The sequence below is a fragment of the Vulpes vulpes genome, chromosome 10 (assembly GCF_048418805.1).
Source record: "Vulpes vulpes isolate BD-2025 chromosome 10, VulVul3, whole genome shotgun sequence".
NCBI lineage: Eukaryota > Metazoa > Chordata > Mammalia > Carnivora > Canidae > Vulpes > Vulpes vulpes.
Genome location: NC_132789.1, coordinates 13,170,287 through 13,195,800, shown reverse-complemented (window position 1 = coordinate 13,195,800; position 25,514 = coordinate 13,170,287). Strand labels below are relative to the sequence as shown.

Sequence of the window (25,514 nt, the reverse complement as noted above, 5' to 3'; positions counted from 1 at the left end):
ACATCAGTAGTGATTAAAATCTGGCTTGAACTTATAAAAGGGCTAATGCTTTGATGTGTGGGGAAAAAAGATCTACATGTATTATTTAATTTCTAAGATGCCATGTGCTGAGTGCAGGGGAGGAGCACCACTGACAGGTAGCATAAGACCTTGTAGTCAGAAACACTCAGAAGGGGAGTTTTAAACTGGATCTTGAAAGAGTTACTAGAGAGGAATGGAAAGGACATTCTTTGGAAGCTCAGTTGATAAGTCTGTCCTTGAGAATATTTACTGAGTGGTATCTAGGAGAGCACTTCTGTTTTATGGTCTTGGTTCTTGGTTTCCTTTTAAAAAATTACAAAACATGTTGAAATCTGGGGTGCCTGGGTGGCTCAGTCCGGTAAGCATCTGCCTTTGGCTCGGATCATGATCTCTGGGTCCTGGGATCGAGGCGCCTCCCCTCTCCCCGTTGGGTTCCCTTCTCTTTCTCCCTCTGTCTCCTGCTCCCCCTGCTTATGCTCTCTCTTCTCACTCATGTGTGTGTGCGCGTGCGCGTACGTGTGCTTTCTTTCTCTCAAATAAAATCTTAGAAAAAAGCTTATTGAAATCTAATTTTTGTTAGGTGGAAAATTTGAAGTGTGGGCAGGCCAATTTGGATTAAGAAATGGTGATGTTAAAATAATCAGTTTTCTAAAATAATTCAGTTCTGAACTTTAAAAAAAAAACAGTGCTGTATTACGCAAAATGCTAATGACTAAAGTGACAAATATTTCAGAAACTGGACAGACGTGAATCTTAAATGAGCAGATGGGATATGAAACTAAAAGCAGGAGATAATCCAAGACTATATAGAAACTATTATGAGAACTGAATTGAGGAAAAACAAGTGTGTTAAATGGTATTACATTTAATAATGTGTTTAAAAGCCTTTCTAGGATTGCTCTCTTACATAGACAAACTAGAATTGTTGAACTATGTAACCCATCCTTTAAATTTTGTGCATTTAAAACAAATTAGATTTCAGTCCAGGATTACTTTTCATGAAGACTAGACATTTAAGTCATGAATATATGTTATATGTGCTTTCAGTTGACTATAATTTGCTTTCTCTGCAATAAAGATAAAGAGGATAATCATGATTTTCGGAGGCAGTCATAGTGGACCTTAAAAAGAAGAGGTGTAAGGAGTGAAAGATGAGGAAATTTGCTATTTGGATGGCTGGGTACTTAATTGAAATCGTTATATTTGACTGTTGAGGGTAGACTCTGGATTTTGGTGGGTTGCAAAATGAATGAATGGTACACTTTCAGCTGGAGAAGCTTGATCCAGGAAGCAAGCAGGGATTTGGGAGTGGGGAAGGTAAGAGATTGAAAGGTAGATTGAAGGAAATTTTTTAGAATGCAAGAGCCTCATTTGTGTTTGTGGGCTTTAGGAGCAACAGTAGTGGAGGAGCATAAGGAAAGATGCAAGATAGAAGAAAAGTTGTTAGTTGATGAAAGGAGTCTGGCAAGAGTTGGTAGCAAGAACCCAGGCCGTGACTGGGGCTAGTGCTAGAAAAGAGTAAGACCCCTCAAATCAAAGATATAAGGATATAAGATATGAGTAAGTGTGAAGGAAAGGGGGGGGGCAGTCTCAGTTGTAGCCTGAGTGTTTTCAAATTCAGAGATTAAATATATTGAGCTTGAGCCTAAATAAATTTAAAAGAAGTAGCTAAAAATTTTGCATTTTACTTGATGTGCTTGTTGTAATTAGTTTTTATTTTTTTATTTTCTGCTAATGGTCATTTTAAGTAGGTCAGATGTCATCTTCCTAAGTGTACACTTCAAAATTATAAAGCTAATTCTGAGCTAGTCATACTAGAATCGACATACATCTGCCCAAATGAGAAAGGCTCCTAGTAAGCCTCCTCGAAACATATCAAATACCAGTGCCATTTCCATATATTTCTGGTCCTTTTCCTTTGAAATTGCTTTTAGAGTTTAGTCAGCCACTTTAGAAAATCTTATTTTAAAGGATGCTTCTTTGGTCAGTGTCTCCTCTTCTCTCTTTGTAATTTACTATGTTCTGCTTTTTGCTCCAAGTTTTTGCCAGTTTAGTACCTTATGATGGGATTCTTACTGATGATGAGCAAAAACCCTAGGAAGAACTCTGCTTTTGGCTATATGGCATTCATATGTTGTAGATGTGTGCTAAGAATTCCTGCCCTGCTTGTATACATCTGCCTTCCAGGTCCTGAGTCTGGTGGTTCAATGTATTTTGTTTTCAGACAGTTTCAATGAAAATGAATTTAGTTGGTACTACATTAATTGGTAAGACTGGATATTGGGACAAATTAAGTAGACGTGAGATTTTTGCTTTTGGGGGATCAAAGCAAATTATCATAAGTGGGGAGTAGACTTGAGTAGAATTGTAAAGTTAAATCTTGTCTGTCTAGCAAACATCAGATACCATCCTGAGGTCCATTTTTAGTGAGACTAATCATTAAGAAAAGCCTTAGGATAAATACAAAAATATCCTGTTGAGATAATCTCTTACAATTTTAGCAGAAAGTTGGAGACCAAAGTTTTATACTGTTGGTCTACTCATTTGAGACTACCTAGTACGCTATCTTGTATTCCATAAATGCACTTTAGCAATTCTTCCACTGGTGAAGATTAGGGTAAATGGCACTTACATATATTTAGAATTTCAGTGTATTGTGGTCTGCCTTAGGATTTAGTGGAGTGGAGCTGTAGAGGATATTTTAACTATAATAGTCATGCCTATATTATTTAAATTACAAGTTGGAGTGGCAAGTATTTTCTGGTTTTGGATTCGGGAATATAATGAATTTTTTCTCAGCTTTGTTTTTATGTTCTTCAGAGTACATGGATGAGTTTATTTATCATTCTCTTTGTAAGTTCTTTTCGCATTAAAAAAAGGAATTGAGGGGTGCCTTGGTGACTGGGTTAAGCATATGACTCTTGATTTCAGCTCAGGTTATAATCTCAGGTTTGTGAGATCAAGCCCCATATTGGGCTCCATGCTGGGTGTGGAGCCTACTTAAATTTCTTTCCCTCTCCTTTTGTCCCTCCCTCTTCCCTCTAAAAAGAAAAAAAAAAAAAAAAGAGAAAGAAAGGAATTGAAATTCTATCAAAAAATATGGTGTTATAATCCTAGATATTTTAGGAACATTTACTTTCATGATAATTATTCTCAACAACAGGCACATTTTAATTTTACAGATTTATAAAGCACCTGAGCAATATAACATTTAGAAGTTATATCAGCATAAATCTACATCCCAGCTGCTGAAGGCCATAAATATTTATTTTTCGAAATACAAGTTCTTAACTAAACTTCAGTTACTAAAAACATTTTTTTTTTTTTTACTAAAAACATTTTTAAAAGTATGTTGGTTTACATACAAAGTGTAACAATTTGTGTGGATTGAGTCAAGTGTCCTGATTTCAAATAGATTAAACTCATTAGTTGTCTATAACTTACTTGAAAGAGATATGTACAAAATGATATTTTGTTGCTCTTTGGTGATACCATGGTAAAATTGAGTTTTGTAACCCAGACAGATGGTGCTATTCTTGAATCTGTGTGCAAGATCCTATAACATTTAATTCAACAGTGGAATAATTCTCATGAGAACTCATACTTTGATATGTATAAGCTAATAAACTGGCTTCTTTAATAAATTTATAAATTTGTTCTGAAAAAGAAGTATTTACTTAGGCAAGTTTCTACTGGATCTGTTAAGATAAATAGCATGTTTTGGTAGTTTATCTGTTAATCTCAAGGAATATCTAAGATGGAAAATGAATGAAACTCACTAAGGTAGGCAGGCACTTGTCTTCTAAAGGAGCTTTGATTTTGTTGCCAAACTTTCTCATGTGGTAGGTGTGATACACTGTTAAGAACCCAAAGAGCTGACTTGAACATTTCTCAGAAACTGAGAAATTTGGCAATCTGTGTTAGAATTCATTTTAGAAAATTGCTATTGATTTAGGTTCTTTGTGATCCACCTTACCTTTTTAGTATTGGAATTGAAAATAGAGGGCTCCTTGGTGGTTCAGTCAGTTAAGCATCTGTCTTTGGCTCAGGTCATGATCCCAGGGTCCTGGTTTTGAATCCTATATTGGGCTCCCTGCTGCTAAGAGCCTGCTTCTCCCTCTCCCTCTGCCTGCCATCCTGCCTACTTGTGCGTGCTCTCTCTGTCAAATAAGTAAATACTGTAAAAAAAGAAAGTAGCAGTGTTTTAAACTGCTTAACCCAGTTTTAATAAATTATGTGGATAGAACTTTTATTTTGTAAAAGTTTGATTTCAGTGGTAACTAAAATGAGATGAATAAGTTTGTCAGTTACATAAATAATAATACATAACTTGTCCCAACATTTCTGGACATCCTTGTCAATTATTCTTTCATTAGGTATACTTTTTATTTAATACTTAGTCTTTTTTTTTTTTAAATTTTTATTTATTTATGATAGTCACACACAGAGAGAGAGAGGCAGAGACACAGGCAGAGGGAGAAGCAGGCTCCATGCACCGGGAGCCCGATGTGGGATTCGATCCCGGGTCTCCAGGATCGCGCCCTGGGCCAAAGGCAGGCGCCAAACTGCTGCGCCACCCAGGGATCCCTACTTAGTCTTTAATAGATGGGAGACAAGACTGAAAGGTGATGTTTGATGCCAGATTGGATGACATGAAGAATCTGGAAAGTTTATTCCATATGCTCTGGGAGAATGCCTGAAGGGTTTTAAGGAGGATAATGACATGATCAGATTTATGTTTCAGAGGGAAAACTCCTGTGGGCTCTGAGGTGTATAGATTGCAATAGGGAGAAACCAACGGCAGAGAGAAGGCTCGTAGAGTAGGCTGGATGTGAGAAACCATTCAGGGATAGTAGGAGTGGAGAGAGAAATGACCAAGTGATACTTAGGAAGTACAACTGATAGGACTTGGTGACCAATACATGAAGAAACACATGGCAACAGATGTGTTCTTTCTTGGTTTTATGACATTTGCATTCTTGTGTATGTAAAGCCAGGAGGAAGAGTGGGCAGCATCCATGATATAGTTGTTAGCAGGAGACTTAGGCTTCGATCACAGGAGTGCATATGTGAAAGTATTCACTGAGCCTGGGTCCTTGCTGTTAAGTCCTACAGAACTCAAAAACAATTTTTTTTTTTTAAAGATTTTATTTATTCCTGAGAGAGACAGAGAGGCAGAGACACAGGCAGAGACTGTGTCTCCCTGCGGGGAACCCAATTCAGGACTTGATCCCAGGACCCCGGGATCACACCCTGAGCCGAAGGCAGACGCTCAACTGCTGAGCCACCCAGGCGACGCTCAAAAGAAGTTTTAAAGTTAATTATGGACAGGATCTTGGGGTAAAATGGCAGGAAATAGTGAAAATAAAATAAAAACAAACATTGACATCTATAATCTGCTTGTTTTCAGAAAAGATTTGAGGGCAACCCGGGTGGCTCCAGTGGTTTGGTGCCTGCCTTTAGCCCGGGGCGTGATTTTGGAGTCCCGGGATCGAGTCCCACGTCAGGCTCCCTGCACGGAGCCTGCTTCTCCCTCTGCCTATGTTTCTGCCTGCCTCTCTCTCTCTCTCTCTCTCTCTCTCTCTCTCTCTCTCTCTGTCTCTCATGAATAAATAAATATATAAAAAAAAAGATTTGAGGTGTGGGAAGAAGAAGGGAGAAGGCAAGGCCAGTGGGGTGGATGGAAAAAGGCCTTTGGAGAGGTATGGATGGTGATGATGGTGGTTGGAGGTGGAATTGGTATTTTGGAAGAGAAAAAGCTCATGAAACTTTGATGATCAGAAATGGGCATGAGAAAACCTGATAGGAAGAAAGAAAATGGAGGTGGAGGTACCCTAACAGCAGTGGGCTTATTACATAGCCCTTATTACATTAAGCCTTTGCTTCTAATAGTGGTAAGCTCGGGAAGCAGATTACATATTTTCCCTGCAAATCTGTTTTAGGATGTTTTCATTGAGTTTTTTATTTAAAGGTTTTGATTGCATCTCATACTGGTGATATTTTTGGTAGGAGGAGGAAATAGACTTTTAACCCTGTTTTTCTTGCCTTTGTGGAAATTGCCAATTTGTATAATGGATAGAATAGAGAAGATACTTGTAAAGACTCCAAACAGTGTGTGTCTTTGGTGCCTCTTCCTCATTCTAACTTTGAGTTCCTTTAAATTTTTATTCCAGTCATTCTATTTTTGTTCCCTCAGCACTTGGCTTTCTGATTGTACAATATTTTTATAGGTATTGAGACTGTGATTGTTATGTCATATCTTTACCTCACATTTTGGGAAAAAATTTCCCTTCCTCTGTCCTTCTCTGCCTGTCCCTCCATATCCCTCTCCTTTTTCAGCACATTCCTGGGCTCCCTGAGCTCTGGAGCCATCTGTGCCCATGCTGCACTTTTACTTGGCAGTGCCAGTTCTCAGTGAAAGCGCTAAAATGTACATATGCACTTCAGAACTCTTTGATGTAATCTCCTTGGTGTGGTGGGGATCCTCTCCTGTTGTTTTGAGTGCACTTAACTGGCACAGCGTGTGCTATCCATTGTCAATTGGTTGTAATTCATTCAGCCTTCCCATGTGGGTAGATTTTTCACTTGGCTACCCTGAAGGTGGAGAGTTGGCTTTCTTGCGGTGTCATTTTTCTTTAATTTCTCTCCAAGTGAGGTAGTAACTAATGAAACACGAAATATTTCCAAGAAATGTAACTTCCAAGAAACTAAAACTATAAAAAATGAAAACAGCTAGTCCATTAGATCAGATTTACCCCAGCTCTTCCATTCTTGTTAATGTTCCCTTTTTGTGTACATAGAGGTAATCACGGTATAAATATAGTTCTTCATTCAGCTGAATTCACTAACACATTTTCCATGTGGTTACAGTTTTGTAGTTATAATTTTAAAAGAAAAGTTATTTATTTTGTAAATTTAATAAAAAGTTATGTAATTAGTTTCAAATTCAAACAACATTCAAGCAATAAAACCTATGAAGGTTCTCTGCCCCCATGGGGAGGTAACTACCAGTAATTTAATTTTTGTCATTACAGATTTTGTGTTTTGCATATGTTTGTGTATGTATATACATAAACAGTTTTGAAATTTTTTATTAAATATGAGTACGTAAAAGTAGAATATATAAATCACCTATAAGGTGGTAGAATTGTGATACAGTGAACACCCATGTGCCTAATACCCAAAGTAAGAAAAAGGACATTTTATCATTTGCATAGTCTTATGGTGCCCTTTCCTTTCCATTCTTTCTTCTCTTAAAGATTATCCTAAATTTTATGTTTATCTTTCTGTATTTTTTTTATTATTAATTAGGCTCCATGCCCAGCATGATGCTGAATGCAGGACTTTAATTCACGACTCTGAGATAGAGACCTGTGCTGAGATCAAGAGTCAGATGTTTACCAGACTGAGCCACCCAGGCGCCCCTATCTTTCTGTTCGTTCTTTCTTTCTTTCTTTCTTTTTTTTTTTTCTTTTCTTTTCTTTTCTTTTCTTTTTTCTTTTCTTTCGATTTTACTTATTTATTTGAGAGAGAAAGAGAACATGAGAGCGAGCAGGGAGTGGGGGTAGGGTTGAACCCCTTTTCCCCACTGCAGGAGAGGGAGAGGCAGAGGCAGAGTTTCTACTGAGCAGGGAGCCTGATTGTGGGGCTCAGTCCCAGGACCCTCTTATCATGAGTCAAAGGCAGATGCTTAACTGACTGAGCCACCCAGATGTGCCCTTTGGATTTTTAAAAGGTTTTAATTATATATGTTTAGGATATGTGTCTATATATAGTTTACATGTTTTTGAGCTTTTTGTAAGTAAAATATACTATTCTTTTGCAACTTTTAAAGTTTAATATTATGTTATAACAATGTAGTAGTACTTATAAGTAGTACTTATAGTTCACTCTTATGCTCATTTATGCATTCTGTTGATGATGGGTATATTTGTAGTTAAAAACTCATGAGGGATAATTCTCCAGCTTCTCCTGTACCATGCTTTTTCTGCTTAACATTGTCTGAAGATATTTTAAAGTAAGCAAATTTAGATATATCTCATTTTTTTCTATGTGTGTTTTTTAAAACAGTTGGTATTCTGCATTATAGGATGGATGCACTATTGTTAGACCATCAGCTGTGAGAAACATTGGTTCACTTTTTTCCTGTAATAGTATAGTTACACTTTAAATTTTGATAGTTATAGCCATAAATTCTTAAAAAACGTCAGTTTGCATTCCTATGGGCAATGTATAAATGTCCATTTCTTCTGACCTTGCCTCTAATGAAACTTAAATTTTTTCTATTTTGTTTAAGAAATATCTCAGTGTTTTAATTTTCAGTTATTTCTAATGAAGTTATGAGCATTTTTTCATACGTATGGATATGCATATTCTGTGATTTTTTTTCTTATTTTTTGAAGCATTTAATCTCTAAAAGCCCTTTTGTTTTTCTATTTAAATTTCTAGTCATTCACTAATAGGAATCTATATTTCATGTCAGATCTTTACATGTTATACACATTGTTAGAGCTTTTGCTGTTTCTAAAACTTCTTTTTAAATGCCTGAAACTGTCTAGCTGCTTGCCAGCTACATGCATTTTCTCATCAAGGTCCTGATGAGGTAGTACTATTCCTGTTTTTCATTAAAAAAAAAAAAAAGTGAGGGAAGAATGTTAAGTAATGTAACCAGTGTCACAGAGCCAGCAGGTGATGGAGTTGTTATTGACTTCAGAGCCTAAACACACTTAACCAGTATGTGTGTATTGTACGCTCTTCTTTCTTTTATCTATATTGCTGTAGGACTTCTATGAAGCTCCTCTTAGCTATTCTAAGCATTATTGGTTCTTTTCTGAGCCTTTTAAAAATTAACAGTTTAGACCATATAATATAGAGCAAGCATGAAGTTAGAAATCACTGGAGCATATAGATTTGCCTGAGATTAATGGAGTGATAATACAGTTTACTTTTTTTTTAAAGTTTCATCGGAGATTAATGGAGTAATAATACAGCTTAAAATTTCTCCCCACAGATAGGGAGATAGCTTTTTTTCCTCTTAGACTGCTTTATTCCAAATTGAGGAATAATTTGGCAAATGAAAAAAGATGGTTTATTGTTTTGATTGATGACTGGGGCAAGGTTTTAAAAACCAAGGTAACTGTGTAGTCTCAAAAAACAAACAAACAAACAAACAAACAAAAAACCAGACAACCTTATTGGGTCACTTGTGTGGCTCAGTAGGTTAGACATCCACCTCTTGATTTAGACTCTAGTCATGATCTTAGGGTGGTAAGATGAAACCCACCTTGGCTGCACGCTGAGTGGGGAGTCTGCTGGAGATTCTGACTGCCCTCCCATGTGCGTTTTCTCTCTTTCAAATAAATCTTTTACAAAATGTGTCACCTCACTAAAAGTCTTTTACTTTTTAAGAATAAAAAAGCTAGTTGCTGAAATGCTCATATCAAAAATGGCTTACTTTAGTACCATAATCACATGTTTGTTAAAAAACAGACAAATAGCTTAGACAAGATAGAATTAATTTCTTTTTTATATGCAAGCAGTTTGGAGGCAGGCATTTAAGAACTGGTTTGGTTGCTTCTTAGTCACCGAGTGTCCCAGGCTTTTTCTTGTTAATCCATCATCCTTAGTTTATCATAAGTAATAGCATATTGTCTAAGATGATTGTTCAAACTCTAGTTATCATGGTGGCATTCTAGATTGGAAGGAGTTGGAAAGATTGAAAAGACACACCCCTCCTTTTTAAGGAAATTTCTTCAAAGTTCCTTATAACACTTCTGTCCATACTCAGGGAACTTTGAAGTGAGCACGTTGTTTGCTTTAGTAATACAGTCTGTATGTTACTTCAGAGAAAGGAGCCATTTATTTTTGAGTAGCCAACTAAAAATGTCTGCTATATAGAGAAAATGATAGAGATTTCTGTTTATAGTCTATTATTGCAGTTGGGCAAGAAATCATCCTAATGTCACTAATGAACTTCATTAAATAGTTCAGTTCCGGGGATCCCTGGGTGGCTCCGCGGTTTAGCGCCTGCCTTTGGCCCAGGGTGTGATCCTGGAGGATCGAGTCCCACATCGGGCTCCGGGTATGGAGCCTGCCTCTCCCTCCTCCTGTGTCTCTGCCTCTCTCTCTCTCTCTATGTCTATCATAAATAAATACATCTTTAAAAAAAAATAGTTCAGTTCCCAGAAATTTCCTAAGAGTTCTCTTAGTTAAGGTTAATACATCATTAACCAGTGATCTGATGTACTTAGGCATAAGAGTAATTTTTTCAAAAACATTGCTTACTTTCTAAAAGAGATTCATAGTTTAAGAGATGCACAAGATGGTAAGATGGCATTTTGGCTATATTAAAAATAGATTTTTTTGAGATTTTTTTCGTGAATTCTGCCATTAATACATAAATTTTTGGTTATCTTTATAGAGGTATGATTTATATACCACGAAAATCCATTTTAACCAACTAAATACAGTTTCATGAGTTTTGAGAAGTGTATACCTATATGAAACCACTACTTAAATCAGAATAGAAAACATCTGTGATGTACCCCCATCTCCAGATAATCATTGTTCTTTTACTATAGATTCATTTTGCCTTTTTTAGATTTTTTTAATCAATGGAATCATATAGAATACAGTGTTCTGTGCCAGGCTTCCTTTTGTTGCTTAAGTGGGGTATTTTTAATTTTTTAATTTTAATTTTTTAAAAAGATTTATTTATTTATTCATAGAGAGAGACAGAGACACAGGCAGAGGGAGAAGGAAGCTCCATGCGGGGAGCCCGATGTGGGACTCGATCCCGGGTCTCTAGGATCACACCCTGGGCTGCAGGCAGCACTAAACTGCTGTGCCACCCGGGCTTCCCGGTTATTCTTTTTTAATGCTGAGTTGTAATCTCTTATGTTGATAACCACAGTTTGCTTACTCATTCATTTATTGGTGATTATGAACATTTATGTACTGGTTTTTTATGGAGCATATGTTTTTATTTCTGTGAATAGGAGCACAGTTGCTGAATCAATGTGGAAAACATAGAGTTTATAAAGAACTGTTGAATTTTTGAAATATGATTGTATCATTTTATATCTCCACTAGTTATATGAGATTTCTAATTGTGATTCTGAGGTAACATTGATTTTTCTCTCATGACCTCTTTCAGAAATTTTATAGTTTTAATTGTTAGGTTTAGGTCCATGATCCAGTGATCCATTTTGAGTTATTTTTCTTTTGTGCAATATCAGGAAGGGTGGTGTGTAGATACCTGGTTGTTCTAGCATCATTTGTTGAAAAGACTGCTTTTCTCATTGAATTACCTTGGCATCTCTGTCAAAAATCATTTGGATATATTGGATGTAAGTGCCTATGTTTATGCTTTATCTCTGGATTTTCTATTCTGTTCCTTTGATCTTTATGCCTCTTATGCCAATATTACACTATTAAGATTAGTGAAATTTTATAGTATGTCTTGAAGTCTGGGCAAATTCTCCAACTTTGTTCTTTTTCAAAATTATTTTGGCTCTTCTAGGTACTTTCATTTCAATAGAAGTTTTAGAATCAGCCTGTCAATTTTTCAGGAAGGAGCCTGCAGGGACTTTATTGTGATTTCATTCAACCTATAGATCAAATTGGGAAGAATTGACATAGTAACAATTTTAGGTTTTCCAGTTCGTGAACATGGTCTTGCTTCCATTTTTTTTTTTTAGATCTTTAATTTCTGACAAGATTATTTTATAGTTTTTGGTATACTGGTCTGGAACATATGTTACCAAATTTATGTCTAAGTAGTTCATATTTTTCAATGCTGTTTTAAGTGGCATTGTTTTAAAATACCATTTTCTACTTTTTCATGCTAATGTGTAGAAATCCAGTTAAGTGTTGAATACTTATTGACATACTCAACTTTCCTAAACTCAGTTATTAGTTGTGATAGCTTTTTTGTAAAGTCTTTAAAATTTTGTAAATGTGCATGATGATGATGTCTGTGAATAAAGATGGTTTTATATTTTCCTTTCCATTTCTATGCCTTCTACTTATTTTTCTTGCTTTATTGCATTGGCTAGTGCCTATAGTGCAAAGTTGAATAGCACAGTATACTTCCTTGCTTTGTTATTGATCCTAGATGGGAAGTATTCAGTCTTCCATTGTTAGTTGTGATGTTAGCTGTAGTTTTTGAACCTATTTTTAATCTGGTTGACGAAATTCCCTTTAATTCCTGGTTTACTTAGTTTTACCATGACTAGGTGTTGGTTTTGTTAAATTTTTTTTCTCTATTGTGATGGTTATAGGTTTTGTTCTCTTAATATCGAGGATTATATTAATGGATTTTTAAACTGGTTCAAGTTACATTGATGGGCTTTTGAACTCATTCAGCTAAGCTTGAATTTCCAAGATATACCCTGTGTGTGTTAACCATTTTATGCATTGTTGGATTTGATTTGCTAATATTTTGTTAATCTTTTAAAAATCTATGTTCATGAAAAATTAGCATGTGGATTTCTTTTCTTGCAATATCTTTGTCTTGGGTTGTAATGTTAGTCTCATAAATGATTTGAGAATTAGCTCCTCCCTCCTTTGTTTTCTGAAAGAATTTGTGCAGGATTGGTGGTATTTATAGAATTCACTAGTAAAGCCATTTTGCCTTGGAGAATACTTTGTAGGATGGTTTTAAATTATGAACTCCATTTCTTTAATAGATTTAGGGCTATTCATATTTTTAACTTTTTTGTTTTAGTTTGGTAATTCTTTTAAAGAATATGTCCATTTAATGAGTAGCTGTATTTATTGGCATAAGGTTGTTTATAATAATTCCATTATCTTTTCATTGTCTTTAAGATATGAAATAATTTTTGTTTTCATTCCTGATATTAGTAATTTGTCTATTTTTCTCTTTTCTTAATCAATAAAATAAATTTCTCAAGGTTAATCAAAACAACAACAGGGGGCATCTGGGTGGCTTAGTTGGTTAAATGTCTGCCTTTGGCTCAGGTCATGATCCTAATAAGGTCCTGGGATCCTGTTCAGTGAGGAGTCTGTTTCTCCCTCTGCCACTCCCCTCTGCTTGGGCACTGTCTCTCAAATAAAGTCTTAAAAAAACACAAACACAAACACAAACAAAAAACTCTCCAAACAAAAACAATAGCTTTTTACTTTATTGGTTTTCTTTATTGTTAGTATCTTTTATATTTTGTTCATTTCTTCTCTTTTCATTATTTTTTTTCTCAGTTTACATTTGGTTTAATTTATACTTTAGCTTCTGAAGGAAGAAGTTTGGAGCAATTTTATACCTTTCTAATGTAAATATGTAAAGCTACAGATTTCTCTTTGAGCGCTGTTTTATTTGTACCCTGTATTTTTTCTGTGTATTTTGTTTTCATAATCCATCAGTTTAAAATCTTTTCTACTTTCCCTTGTGATTTCCTTTTTTGTCTTACGTGTTGTTGAAAGGTATTTAATTTCCATATTTTTGTGGAGAAGAGGAAGTGTTCTAGATATTTTGTGACTTTCTAATTTTGTTCAGAAATTTTAATTTTAAAAAATATATTGGGGCGGCTCAGTCAGTTAAGTGCCTGCTTTCAGCTCAGGTCATAATCTCATAGTCCTGAGATCGTGCCCCAAATCGGGGTGGGGTGGGGACCCTGCTCAGTGGGGAGTCTGCTTCTCCCTCTCCTGCTGCTACTCCCCCTGCTTGTGCTCTCATTTTCTCTCAAATGAATAAAATCTTAAAAAAAACGAAAAAACTGTATCAGTATTTATTTTATGGCACAGCATATGTTTTCTCTTGGTGACTGTTTCATGTGCATTTGAAAAACTTGTGTATTCTGTTGAGTGTGTTAGTATAATTTTCCTGGTAAATGTCAGATTGGTTATGTTGGTTGATGGTGCTTATGTTTTCTATGTACCTTATTCATTTTGTTTACTTTTTCTATCAGTTGATGAGAGGAAGCCTGCTGAATTATAATTCTGGATTTGTCTGTTTCTCCTTTTAGATATATCAGTTTTTGCTTCATATATTTTGAAGCCTGGTTGTTAGATGCCTGCACATTTGGGATATATGCCTTCTTGAAGAATTGACACTTCATTACAAAATTTCCCTCTTTATTCCTTTATAGTTCTCTTGGAGTCTACTTTGTTATTAATCTACCTATTTTAGCTCTCTTATTGTTTGTATTAGAATTTGTTTTATAGTTAAAGTGCATTTCTTGTGGACAGTATATAGTTGGGCCTTTTAAAACTTTACTTATTCTGAGAATTGATGTTTTTTACTTATAATAGACTATTTGTGTTTGATATAATTCTATTGATGATTGTGTTTAAGTCTATTATCCTGGTATTTTTCTCTATCCCATCTATTTTTGTTCCCTTTTTTCCCCTCTTATCTTGCCTGTTCTTGGATTATTTGATTTTTTTCTTATGATTCACTTTTATTTTCAATGTTTGCATCTTAAATATAATCTGTTTTACTTTTTAGGGACTGGTCAGGGATTTATAATATGCATCTTTTAAATTTTCACAGTTTTTAAGTATTATTAAATTTCATTTGTAATGTAAAAAACCTTAGAGCAGTATACCTCCATTTTTCTCTTTCTGGGTTTGTGCTACTGTTGTCATATTTTTTTTTCTATATTTGTATTCAATCTATGATGCATTATTTTTGTTGTAAAGAGTTAATTTGTCTTAAGGAAATTAAAAAATGAGAAAATAACTATTTTATATTTATATATTATCTACCTCAGGTACTCATTCTTCTGTATGGATCCAGATTTCCATCTGATATTTTCCTTGTATCTGAAGACTTTTCTCAAAAGCATTCTAGTTGTATTTTTTATTTATTTTTTATTTATTTATGATAGTCACACAGAGAGAGGGAGAGAGAGGCAGAGACATAGGCAGAGGGAGAAGCAGGCTCCATGCACCGGGAGCCTGACGTGGGATTCGATCCCGGGTCTCCAAGATCGCGCCCTGGGCCAAAGGCAGGCGCCAAACCGCTGCGCCACCCAGGGATCCCTCTAGTTGTATTTCTTATGGTGCAATTCCATTGGTTTCTGTTCATCTAAAAAGAAGTCTGTATTTTACCTTCACTTTTGAAGGATTGTGTTTGATCTAGAATTCTAAATATGGACCTACCCCCCCCCCCCCACCCTTCAGCATGTTCTGTTGTTTTCCTGGCTTGCATATTTTCTGTTGAGAAGTCTGTTGTAAATACTGTGTTTGTTTTCCCTTATTAAATGTGTCTTTTTTCCTTCTTGACAGCTTTTAAGATATTTTTTTTTATCACTGATGATCAGAAATTTAATTTAGATTTTTTTTTGTTTTGTTTTGGGTTCACAGAATTCTTTGGATCTAAGATGTAGTATTGTTCTCATGACATTTGGAGACAATTTGGCTATTTTTCAAAAACTTTTTTTTTTTTTTTATTCTCCCTTCTGCCTTTGGATACTGGGACCCTGATTACCTGCATATTAGAGTGCTTGATAGTATTCTGCTTTTGACTTTATTATTTCAATTTAAAAACCTCTCTGTTCTTCAACTTGTATAATTATATTGTATGTTGTCAAGTTTCCTAACTTTTTTTTTTTTTTTTTGGACTGTGCCTAATATTTACTGTCAGACTTATTTAGTGAGTTTTTAATTTTGTGTTTGGAAATTTTTATGCTTTTATATTTTTCATTTTTTAAGTTTGGTTTTTCCTTTAAATTCTTGACCATACTTAAAATAGCTGTTGTAAAATGATTTTTGATATCATCATCACTTTCATGTCTGGGTTTCTTTTCACTGGTTTTTCTCCTATCTATCTACATCTTTGAATGTCTGGTATTTTTTTATTGGCTGTTGGATTTGTGATTATTATGTTGTTGAAAGTCTGGATTTCGGGATCCCTGGGTGGCGCAGCGGTTTAGCGCCTGCCTTTGGCCCAGGGCGCGATCCTGGAGGCCCGGGATTGAATCCCACATCGGGCTCTGGGTGCATGGAGCCTGCTTCTCCCTCTGCCTGTGTCTCTGCCTCTCTCTCTCTCTCTGTGACTATCATAAATAAAAAAAAAAAAAAAAAAAGAAAGTCTGGATTTCTTTCCTGAAAGAGCTGAATTTTGTTTTGGGTGGCAATTAAGTTACTTCTAGATGAAGTGATGGTGATAGTGATGATCATATTTTTGAGACTTGATTATTTTGGGTGGGTTAGAGCAGTTTTGATGCTACCATATGCCTAGTTTCTTACTTTTGAGGCATGGCCCTTCTGTGGTCTCTATTGCCAAAGATGTTTTAACAGTGTTTTCACCCTGACTGTTTAGAACTAGACTGTCTCCCAGCTTAATGTGAGCTGTTAGAGTGATAGGTCTCTTACTAGAGATATCTTAACTATGAGATATCTGGAGTTATTTTTCCATAGAGCTTTTTGATGATCTGTTCTCATAAATTCCAGATGCCTCAGCCATTGCAGGGCCTACTTCATTTGTTTTCCTAGCTCTGTGCTACCTTTTTTGTCCAGTGTTTGAAAGTAGTAGTTTCATATTTTTTGTCTAGTTGTTTATGGTAGAACAACATTTATGGTGCTGCTTATATTTTAAATGTTAAATTTGTTTGTGTGTATTATCCTAGTATCCTAGTTCAGGGGTCAGCGGACTTTTTTTTTTTTTTTTTTTTTTTTAGGATCAGAGTAGTTATTTCAGGTTTGTGGGTTGTATTGTCTCAGTTGCAGCTACTCAGCTCTAACTAGTTGTAATGTGGAAAGAACAACAGACAACATGTAAATAAATGGACAAAGTTGTTTTACTTTACAATAAAGTTTTGCTTTATTCATAAGAACAGTTGGCCAACCCATGGGGTATAGTTTTTCAGCCCCTTGAACTACTTGACTGAAATACAAATGATATTAGGGGCAAAAAATCTTATAATTGGAAGGAAAGAGTCTGAGATTCATATTTAAGGTTTGAAAGGAATCTTACAAATCCTGTTGTTCAGACAACCCTTTGATGTTTGAAACCACATCCAGTATTAACAGCTTCTCCTTAACACTTCATATCTTCTGCTTCTCAGGGATCTCAGCCAGGGTGCCTTTCTTGAGAAACCTCTCACTGTTGTTTTAATCATCAGTTCTCTGCTATCACTTGGGTCAGTGCTGAACAAATCTAATCCACCTTCCACATAGGAGTCTTTCATATAAATGAAGACTTTACAGATTTATTCAGAATGTTAACTCCATATTAAATTCATTCAGCTTAATTTAACTGTGCCTTTATTTTATTTTTTGCTACCATGTTTATTTGCTTGAAAGGTTTGAACATGAAGCCATATAACCTTCTAGCCATATGACATGTTTCCATTTCCTCACCAACCTTGACCTTCATATGTTAATTTGTTGTAGTTTATCTAGATTCTCTCAAACTGGAGCTGGGAGCTGAAAGCAATATTGATTAGTGACTTGCTATGTAAGATCTGTTGTGTAGGATCTGCATACTCTGTTTATATTAATGTAGCTTAAGACGGCAGTAACTTTAAAGTAGTTATTTCACATTGTTTAATTATATTAAACTTAAATGTCAAAATCTTTGAGCTTTTTTCACTCATACTTTTGCTAAACCAGCTTCCCATTTTTTATCTTTATGTTTTTGAGTTAGTATTGGTAAACAGGGCTATAAGGAAATTACAATTTAGGAAAAAAGTTATTATGAATCATCAAAAATATACACGTTAGAGGACATCTTTGATATACAGCTTTATTGTATGGAGAGTTATGTTGCATTTCTCACAATGTGGAAATAATATGTTAGATGGGAGTGACATGGGAGGCGCAGTGTCCTGTTGCCCTCAGCCCTTTTGCAGAGGAAATGAATCCTTGGCAAGCTGCTTAGGTATGGGTAGGAAGAATTGGGCAGACCTAGGTGAGAGGGAGCATGTAACGGGAAGTATGTCTTTGCTTAATTGAAGATTTTTTATTTTTGTTTATGCTTTGTCTTAGAGAAGGAGAGGGGGAGGGATGAGAGGGGAGGGGGAAAAAAAGGAGAATATTAAGCGTGGAGCTCAATGTGGGGGCTCAATCTCATAATTGTAAGATCATGACCTGAGCCAAAATCAAGGGTCAGATGACCCTTTATTGAAGTTTTAGTATTCTAACAATGGAGAAAAGAAACAGCACCACAATATTGTTAAGATGTGGCAAATAACCTTTTGACTTTTGCAACACAATTTATGGGATACTGAATTATTCTTAAGCTTAGAAATTTTGTAGAATCAATCTGTAAAATGGTACAAGTGGATTTTTAAAAAAGATTTTATTTATTTTTCATGAGAAACACAGAGAGAGAGAGAGGGAGAAGCAGGCTCCCTCTGGGGTGCCCAGTGCGGCGCTGGATCCTGATCCCCGGACTCCAGTATCATGCTAGGATCATGCCCAGAGCCGAAGGCAGATGCTTAACTGCTGAGCCACACAGGCCTCCCCAGAAGTGAATTCTTAATAAATATTAGTGACTTATTGGTGCACTAAATATATTTTATTATTACATTTTGGTAATTGTTTTTTTAAATTAGAAATGTATTCTTACATAGTTAAGAGTGCAAATGGTTCTACAAGGCTTATATGAATAATATTCCTCTGCTCCTGGCCCCTATTTTACCTTTTCTAAAGGCAAACATTTTCATCCCCTTTTGTTGATTATCTGAATTCTTACTTATTAAATGTTTCTAAATACTAAGCTTATAGTTACTTTTAAGGTTTTCAAAATCTGGACCTTTTGCTTTTTTTTTTTTTTTTTTAAAGATTTATTTATTTACTCATGAGAGACATGGACTGAGAGGGAGAGGCAGAGACATAGGCAGAGGGAGAACCACACTCCTCCCAGGGAGCCTGATGTGGGACTCGATCCCGGATCCGGGGAAGATCATGACTTGAGCGAAGGCAGGCGCCCAACTGTTGAGCCACCCAGGTGTCCTGTAAATTGGGTTTTATCTCTCCTTTCTCCATAGCTAGGATTCAGTTTTTTAGGTTTTATAAATTTCTTTATCTCTTGGGCATCAGCTTCTTAGCTCTCAAAATCTTGGTGCTCTCATCTCCTCTCGTACCTACCATTCTGGTTTTATGATTTAAGGGAAAAACAAAACAATTTCTTTACTGATGTTTTAGAGGGATTTAAGACAGAGCAAAAGCAGATGTGTGTGTTTACCCTGGTGTCTTTACCTGGAGCTGATTAGTTATGTTTTAACAGAAGTTTTCTATTATCCCTGACTTTTTTCCTTTCTGTGACTCAAGTTGAGGGATGATTTAATATGTTTGCTGTATTTCCCTGTTGTACTAGCATAGTAACCCTATCACAGGAGGTTGTGAGGTGAGGCAGATTTGGAATTTCCTAGTGCCCTTAGGTTAGTCCCTGATGATCACAGCCGTCTTTTCTGCACACCTTCCTAGAATCCTTCTCAGGATTGATATTAAGGTAGTTGTTCTCTTGTTTGAGAAGTCTTTCGCTTACCTATTTCTTGAAAATCCAAATCTTCTGGCAGCTCTCCTATTCCTGCTGATAATTCTAAGGCATATAATTAAGAGTTCAGTCTCATTTACAAGTTGCCTTTGTGAGTGGGATGTAATTAGCCTGGGCCAGGAGACTTGAACTCATTTATAATATCTAGGTCAGCCATATCACTTTACAGGTCAGGAAGCTATGATTCCTGAGATGGAGTAGATTTCCTAATACCATATATAGATAAGTAGTTGAAAAAGTGGGACTTGAACCTAGATCTTCTGCCCTCCAGCCAGTGTTCTTTCTATGGTACTACACCCTGAGTTCATTCATATCAAGGCCTGTTACTTTTGCTCTGTTTGATAACCACTAAATATAGTTTTAACTCTGAGGAGCCACACTGCAGGTATATACTGTTGGTTGTGTGGGTTCTGATTGTGATGGGTCCGTGCAAATAAATGACTTCCATTGGGAGAATTTATCAGCCCATTTCCTATGTATTGTGCTTAAAGAATAGCACCTTAAGAAACAGTATAAATTTTCTTTAAATACATTCCTGCTGTTAGAAAGTGTATTTATCCTGATTCTGTTGTAATCTTTTAAATTCCAACCGTTCTGAGCTATAGCCGCCTTCTCTTTAGGCCAGGGGAGTCTCTACCAATTAAGTTCAATTTTCTGAGGATCTTGACTACTTATACAATAGATGCTAGCCATTGATGAGAAAATTTCCCTGCAATCCTGCAATCTTTCTTGCTTTTATTAGAATTGTTTTTTTTTCTTGGTTTGTTATACATATCCTCTAAAAATTAGCTTGTGTAGATAGTCTTATAGTTATAGTGGTAATATGTAAAAGAAGGCATATAATTATCTGAGTGAAATTTAAAAAGTCTCTTCTATTCATGGGATGGTGTGTGGGCACTCTTGTACTAGTTTTCTTAATACCTCAGGAAGACTAAAGAAAGATTCATGAACTTTCTTAAATTAGAAAGTATGGCCATGAGCTCTTGCCATTGCTAAATTGAGTTGATGACAGTTTCTTTGTACTATTTTATAATCCTCTAGGGCTAATTTTTACCATTAGCCTTATGAAGCAGCATGGCAGAGTGGGAAGGAATTTATGCTTTAAATGCAGTTATGCTTTTAATCCAGTTATATTTGGGATCTGCCATTTGCTGCCTTTGTAGGTAGGGGAGAATTATTTAACCTTTCTGCGTCCTAATTTCTTTAGCTGTCTATGAAGATTAGAAATTATATGTGAAGATCTTGGTATATTGTTTAATGTTAGAAATTACATACTGTTTGTAAATAGGTGATGGTTGTGGTTGTTACTACATATATCTATCTCTCTCTATATGATTGTTACTATGTATATGTGCATGCTGGATTTATTCCTTGTATATTTTAATTTCATCCTTTTGATTTTATATTTTATTTCTTTTTAGATTTTGTTTATTTGACAGAAAGACCGTGTGTGTGCACAAGTAGGCAGAGCAGGCAGGCAGAGAGGGAGAAGCAGACTCCCTGCTGAGCAGACAGCCCCACATGGGGCTCCATCCCAGGGCCCTGGGATCATGACCTGAGCCAAAGGCAGACACTTAACTGACCAAGCCACTCAGGTGCCCCTGATTTATATTTTAAAAACTGATTTTATATTTAAGTGTAATTTTAAACTTAAATATAATTATGGATTGTCTTTGGCAGTGAGAAATAACTGCATTTTGGGATAACTTGCATCTAGAAATACTTTAAAGAGTTTCTTCATAATTTTGAAATTAAAGAGTTTTAAGTCTTGGAAGATCTATGCTTTTGTCAGAAATTGGTCCATAGAAGTTTGTGTGGAGGGACACCTGGGTGGCTCAGTGGTTGAGTGTCAGTCTTTGGCCCAGGTTGTGATCCTGGGGTCCTGGGATCGAGTCCCACATTGGGCTCCCCGCAGGGAGCCTGCTTCTCCCTCTGCCTATGTCTCTGCCTCTCCCTGTGTCTCTCATGAATAAATAAATAAAATCTTTGGGAAAAAAAGAAGTTTGTGTGGAATTGCTTCTTAACTATGAACATGATCATGGTATATCTTCCCTGGGTGGGATTAGTCTAAGTGAATATACGTCCAATATAGGGATTTCTTTTTTTTTTTGGACAGTATTTCGGTATCACCACGTTGTCTTTGGTCTTATCAAACAATAATTCGAAGTTTAAAGCGAAGTCTTTGAACATTCACTTTATGCTTAGTTATCTCTGTTAGGCTTAAATGGTGTTTCATTGTTAATTTTCCAGTGAAGACTGGTATAATGATATTTAATTTTAGCTTTAAGGTAAAGGAACTAAATTGTTTTAAAATAATTGGACATTTTCCAGTTTTTCCAACTGAATTAGTTATGAAGTGATTAAGTTTGTAGGCTTGTTATATCCCTTCTGAATTCTGTCACTTGCTAGAACAACTCCATAAAGAATATAGAGCAGATGGCCATGGCTTCCCTTTATCAAAACTGAGACCAGGGAAGCACTGATAGGAAGTTAGTGCTAGGATTAGGAAACCATTCTTCTGAATCAAAGCCAAATATTTTGTTTGCTGAACCATCCTGGATGTTACAGGTAAAAGTATTCTAGTGAGTAAATTGCTGTGCATAGATTTCTTGGGGACTGGCTCATCTGATGTTTAAATTTCTGATAGATCATAATTTTCTAACCTTTCAAATATGGTTAATGTAAATATTAGTAATTTATATTTATTGGTATCTTTCATATCTTTCAAAGTTATTAGTCTTCTACCTTTCTGATTTCAACTGCCCCCTTTTAGTCTTTTTATTTAGTTTCTTTGACATTTATTTAAAAATTGAAGGTAGGTTTTCTGTTTAAAACACAGACATACATATACATTACTTTTGTTTAAAGAAATAAAGGAACTTGTGTGATAGAAAAATGCAAAAGGGGTATGAACAAAGAGAAATGTACTATCATTACTAGTAATGATAGCAGTATCACTTATATTTTTTGCCATGTGCCAGGCGTCATTATAAGTATTTTAAATACGTACTTGTTTAATCAACTCTGTAAATACTGTTATTCTCATTTTCGTGGTGAGGTGACAGAGGGACAAAAGTTAAGGTAACTTACTAAGTACTTGCTACTTATAGCTAGTAAATATGGAGCTGGTGTTCAAACCTGAAGGCTGGCCCCAGGTTATACTTGGGATGAAATAGATGATAATGGTTTCCTTTAAGCTGAGAAAGGGCTGCATATTAGTACAGGGTCATGCCATACTATTAAGTTGGCAGTTATTTAAACAACTATTGACAGAAATTGACTTGGGTGGGGTGGGGAGGGGAAGATGAGTAAGGATCCAGTGCCAGGGGACACATGGACTGTTTTGTCCAGAATTATGTTATGAATCCATTTTATTGTCACTTTTGAATACATAGTTGTAGTTTATAGCTATTTAAATAAGGAATTCATCTTTTGTGTTGAAACACCTTTGAATTTTAGTTCCTTAGACCTCTTAAGATTTAAGAAAATTTAAAATATAAACGTAGGTAATAGAATGAAGATCCAGGTTCTGCTCTCAGCTGGTTTAGTGTCTTTGTTTTATTTTATTTTTTTATTTTTAAAGATTATATTTATTTGTTCATGAGAGACACATAGGCAGAGACATAGGCAGAGGGAGAAGCAGGCTCCATGCGGGGAGCCTGATGTGGGACTCAGTCCCGGGACTCCAGGATCACGCCCTGGGCCAAAGGCAGTTGCTCAACCGCTGAGCCACCCAGGCGTCTCTAGTATCTATGCCTTAAAATGTGTTTAGAAAACAAGACAAAACTACATTAAGGAATTGTTCTAGAAGCAAAGCTTTTCTGTGTGTAACATGCTAAAGAACATGCAGAAATTGCTGATAACTTGTGTCAGTTTCATTAGTAGCTTGCTTTGGTTAATAATGAAACACTATGAAGCTGTGTGCTCACCACTTTCCTGATTAAAGAAGATTCAGATTGTAGCTTCTGCTTGGGAAGAAATTGAGATCCTTTGAAAGAAGTTCTTTCACTTTTACAAACTTATTTTTTAAACTCTTAACCTGATTTCTAAATATAATTTATGAATCAAATAAGGATGAACAGCAAATAGTTTTATATGATGGACTTGATAGTAAATTTTTGGTAAAAATAGTTCAACTGGAAATAATCATCTGTAGTAATTTGGTATTTAATATAAAGAGCTATGTAGTAATCTTAATAGAAAGAAATGAGTTTTTTCTCCTTTTAAAAATCAAGGAAGAGGGCAGCCTGGGTGGCTCAGTGGTTTAGGGCTGCCTTCGGCCCAGAGCCTGATCCTGGAGACCTGGGATCGAGTCCCATGTCCGGCTCCCTACATGGAGCCTGCTTTTCCCTCTGCCTGTGTCTCTGCCCCCCCCCCCCCCCCCCCGGTCCCCTCTCTGTGTCTCTCATGAATAAATAAATAAAATCTTTTAAAAAAAATCAAGGAAGATTGACAAATATTTTTCACTGAGAGAAATCTTATGTGCAGTAATGTAAATATTGCAAATTTGCTTATCTGTATGGAAGCTTGTTTTTTGTGTTCTGTAAGAAGAAATATCAAAACCATTGTAATTTTCTTGTTTTTTTCCAGGCTGAACTCACGGGAATCAAATGGCGTAGGTACAATTTTGGAGGGCACGGGGACTGTGGACCCATAATTTCAGCCCCAGCCCAAGATGATCCAATCCTGTTAAGTTTCATCCGCTGTCTGCAAGCCAACTTGCTGTGTGTATGGCGTCGAGATGTCAAACCAGATTGCAAAGAGTTATGGATATTCTGGTGGGGTGATGAACCCAACCTAGTGGGTGTAATACATCATGAACTGCAGGGTAAGTGTTTTGTTTTTTCTTAAAAACTGTTAGCGTCATATATATATATATATATATATATATATATATATTTATATTAATTTGTAATATATATATATATAAATAATAGTAAATTTCAAAAAGAATTTATTAAGACTTGCTGAGAAAAATCCAAGTGTTCAATGGCTGTCTCAAAAGGAACATCCTCACTCTTACTCTCTTCTTTCTACTCCCATATTTTCCCCCCCAAATTATCTTGTTCTTTTCCAGTCATGCTAGGAACCAGAATCTGTGAACCACTGTTACTAAAGGAAATACTGTGCCTCCTGGGTGTTTTGGGGTGGAAATAAGGCAAGATCTACTGTTTTAAAATGATAGTGCATTGTGAGTAATAAGCAAGTCAATGAAATGAACAGAATTATTTTTTCTTGAACTGTGGCTGTTTTGGTTCATTACCAGCTGAACTCTGGTGGAAAATTATAAAGTGATAACAAAATTTGTGTAAGCGTTATTGGACAAAATTATGAGATGACATTGGATAGTATTTTGAAGAAAGATTAATATAAAGAATCTGGTCTAATTTTGATATGGCAAGTTTTCCTCTGTTTTGTTCCTGTTTTTTATATAATTAGGTGATTCCAGGAGATACTTGCTCCAGTGTTACCTAATTTTTAACTACAGATTACATCTGATATCTGGAAACTTTGAATTAATGTAAGATTTCATAATTCTAAGCTACTTTTTATATTTACTACAGATTTATAACAAGAGGAAATTTTATGAATATTCTTTGGATGTCTGGTCAGAATTTTTCACTTCTTTCCATCTAGTATGCTAAGAATTTTTCTAAATCAAAATTAATTACAATCTTTAATTAGGGTGGTGCATTAACTCTTTGATATCTGTCTCCTAGAGCCAACTTTTATTATGTCCAAACTACTCTATATTTTGTTACTTTGTGGCTGAAAAAGTTCAGATAGTGTTTGAAATGTTTTGTTAGTTGATATATTTAATATTTTTTTTAAAGGAAGGAGGAAAACTAACTTTCATATTTGAGGGTCTGTTCTAAGGTGTGTGAAAATGCCTAAAGGATTTCCTTTCAACTTTTGCTTGATACCTTCCTAGCTTTCCTTTGCAGCCATTTTATATCTGTGATATCCCTTGCCACAACAGCCAGAGGGCAGTAAACCACAGTGGACTAATTGAGCTGTTTACCTTATGGTC

General features: G+C 35.6%; 1 protein-coding gene across 3 annotated transcripts in view; it reads left to right on the top strand.

Moving 5' to 3' along the window:
- MED13L (mediator complex subunit 13L) overlaps nt 1–25,514 on the top strand; it is a 296,777-nt gene that overhangs the window by 9,353 nt on the left and 261,910 nt on the right. For all 3 annotated transcript variants that reach the window (XM_072722903.1, XM_072722902.1, XM_072722904.1), the window contains exon 2: nt 24,074–24,311. In XM_072722903.1, the coding sequence (XP_072579004.1) occupies nt 24,074–24,311 (238 nt within the window). The remainder of the gene's footprint in view (nt 1–24,073; nt 24,312–25,514) is intronic.